A 3,038-nucleotide genomic window follows, 5' to 3' on the forward strand; every position below is an offset into this window, starting at 1 on the left:
TTTCGATTCAAATATAATTCAGCCTCAAAAAATTTATTTTGAAAAGTATTTGTTCAATTTTATGAAATCAAGAAGCTCGAGATTAAAAAGGTATTGATTCGTATCGAATATCAATTTAATTTAACGAATTTATTAAATTTGTCCATAATTAAAATTAAATTCGCCACAAGTGCAATGTAATTGGCAAATAAAATTTTCATTTGGTTAAAATTTAAATAAATAGGCTAATCTTAATTGAAATTATTTCTTAGATAATCCCTAAAATTCCCAACCCAACTCTAACTCCTTTTTAAGCAGCCCACTTAATACAAACCATCATCCCTATACCCCTGCTGGCCCAACAGCAACCAAACCGGCCCACCTCAGCCCAAAACAATAAGAGCAACCCCAGCCCACTACCAGCTAACCCGGCCCAAACTTTTCAATCCCTTCCCCTTCACAGCAATATACCATCGACAACAGCAACCGAACAATGACTAACTTCTCCCTCTTATCTTCTTGTGAGTTCGTCTCTAAGTTTTCTCCTGCAATTTGTGTTGAATATATATATATATATATATATATATATGCGTGTGTGTGTGCGTTATACCTTTTGGTGCCTTCTGTTGTGTAGATTATCTATCCTGGTTCAATCAGCTTGTCTTGAGCACCTTAATATTTCTATTAGTAAAATACAGATTTTGCATTCATGTGGAAACTTCTAAGTTAAGATCAATTAATTTTTCAAAATAGAGAGTCTTGGAGTAACTGGTAAAGTTATGTCAACCCTTGGAAACAACCTCCTGCAGAAATGCAAGGTAAGGTTGTATACAATACGCCCTTAAGGTTGTATACAATACGCCCTTAAGGTTGTATACAATACACTCTTGTGGTGGGTCCTTCCCCAGACCCTGCATATAGCGGGAGCTTTAGTGCACTGAGCCCTTTTAGGGCAAAGGATATGTGTAATCGTTACTCATTCTCTTTAATCCCTCCTTTTGGCTTGTGATATTTGAAATGATTGGATTTCTCTTCTTCGTGTTATTTTAGCTGATTATCCTAGGTTTGGAGATGGAAAGTAGTATGAAGAACGAACTCTACTCAGACATTTTGGATATGTCAAACCTTCAATCGAGTCTTAGGTCGACGATCAACACAGGAAACAATGATTCACAAGGTATGAGCTTTAGCTAATCTCGTAAAGCTCATAATGAAAATTAAAAATATGTTTGGTTAAGATTTGAATATCAAATTGCTTGCCGTTAATAAAAGGTGTGATCTGGTGCTCTTATTTCCGGATTGCATATTTGTTGGAATAACTGTCGAGTTGGAAAACTGAAGGTATTGTCATTTTAAAAAGTTATATTCTAAAAGGTCTTCTTTACTGTGGCTATTCTCAGCAGATCTTGATGAAAGTGAACGTGAGCTTTTGTTGATCAACTAATGCTTTTTTCTCTCCCTTGTGTTCCTTTGATTGCCAAAGATTAATCAAAACATAAAGAACATTATTATCTCTCTTATCCTTCTCTATTTTCTCATTTCAAACATTTTTAAACCTCTGATCATGATTTGCGAACAAATGTTTTAGCTAAATGCTGCTAACCGGATATATTCTAACATCCATGTATAGCTTTCTTGGTTGGGGATCATTCCTGTACATAGTGCTGACTGCATTATCATCTAACTGCAGACAGCGATTGGTGCGACTTATGGAGTGATGATGGAGATTTGTGTCATGATTCTACTGATAAGTTGGATAAAACATCTGAAATTGACAGGGAATGGCAGAGGCGGCATGACCAATTCCATACTGTATCCTTACAAGTTAAATCTGACTGAGAGCATTACCCCAAAAAAACTAGATGTGTCCCTGTAGATCACAAATTCTCTGTGTTTTGTAATTCCTGATGAATTATTAGATTGGATACCGTGATGGTCTTATGGCAGGGAAAGAAGCTTCAGCTCAAGAAGGTTTTAATGTTGGTTTTAGGGACTCTGTATATGTTGGATACAACTGGGGTCTTGTCAGAGGTATCACTAGGTGAGTGTATGCATTTCATTCATGAAATTTGTAGAGATTTGAGTTGTATTACTAACTAGAAATTTTCTTCGTGGCGCTTTGGATTTAATTTGAATTTCTCTTTTTTTTTTTTCTCCTTTTTGATGAAGTGTTTTCGCCTCTCTTCCTGACGGCTTAAAAGAAAGAATGGTTGATACAAAGGAAATCCAGAATAAGTTCCAGCACTTACATGAGTCTCTGCAATCTCGTTCAACAGTGGAAATGCTTAAGGTGTTCCATGATAGTCTGTCAAAGAAATCGGAAGAGAGCGTTGAAAATGACAACTCTAGCTCCTGCTTGGCAGATTCCAATGACCTCAGCTCCAATGACAATCTTCTTGAGAATTACCAGAAAGAGCTACAATCACTTATTGATGAGTCAGGCCTCAAATTGCACTTAGATACAAAGGAGTAGCTTTTTCTTTTCTAGCTTTACTCGCTGAAGTCACTTTCACTTTCTTGAGAAGTGATATTTTTCATCACAATTCATGAAATTGCATTCAGAAAGAGAAGAAAATAGTATAATTTTCATCACAATCCATGAAATTGCATTCAGAAAGACAAGAAAATAGTATACTTGAATGCATAGTTTGTACATAGAATATTTCTATTATCCACCATTGTATGTGCGGTTTAAGTTACAAATGTGTTGTATTCTGAAGAATATTTCTATTATCCAACATTGTATGTGCAGTTTAAGTTACAAATGTGTTGTATTCTGAAGAGAAATTACAGTTTGCGCTTTGTCTCAATTTTTTTCTTTCTTTTATCTCAAGTCTTTGGTTATGATTAGTAGGAATAAGGGTTTAAATTTGTATTTTAAGGGTGATAGTTTGGTTGACTTCAATTATTATGTGGTTTCGAATGGTAAACTCCAAAAGTTCCATATTCCCAGTTTGTTTGGAATCGTGATTCCTTAATAGAGAGGAAGGAGGTGAAGTTGAAGATGAAATGTTTGATGAAAGTTCTTAACAAGTGTTGGCTCGATTGGTTAGAGAAAC

At 35.4% G+C, this 3,038-nt stretch overlaps 1 protein-coding gene across 3 annotated transcripts; it reads left to right on the plus strand.

The window, feature by feature from the left end:
• Window positions 1–406: 406 nt before the first annotated feature.
• On the plus strand, window positions 407–2,789 carry LOC107848410 (protein YAE1). Of its 3 annotated transcripts, none has more exons than XM_016693174.2 (5): window positions 407–500; window positions 1,030–1,156; window positions 1,670–1,791; window positions 1,899–2,020; window positions 2,149–2,789. In XM_016693174.2, the coding sequence occupies exons 2-5, from the start codon at window positions 1,051–1,053 to the stop codon at window positions 2,450–2,452; spliced, it is 654 nt and encodes a 217-aa protein (XP_016548660.1). In that variant the 5' UTR covers window positions 407–500; window positions 1,030–1,050; the 3' UTR covers window positions 2,453–2,789. The 3 variants fall into 3 exon arrangements, with proteins under 3 accessions (XP_016548660.1, XP_047255806.1, XP_016548659.1); XM_047399850.1 differs by having other exon boundaries at window positions 458–500; window positions 1,043–1,156; XM_016693173.2 differs by having other exon boundaries at window positions 493–797.
• Window positions 2,790–3,038: the final 249 nt, after the last annotated feature.

The sequence above is a fragment of the Capsicum annuum genome, chromosome 11 (assembly GCF_002878395.1).
Source record: "Capsicum annuum cultivar UCD-10X-F1 chromosome 11, UCD10Xv1.1, whole genome shotgun sequence".
Taxonomy (NCBI): Eukaryota; Viridiplantae; Streptophyta; class Magnoliopsida; order Solanales; family Solanaceae; genus Capsicum; species Capsicum annuum.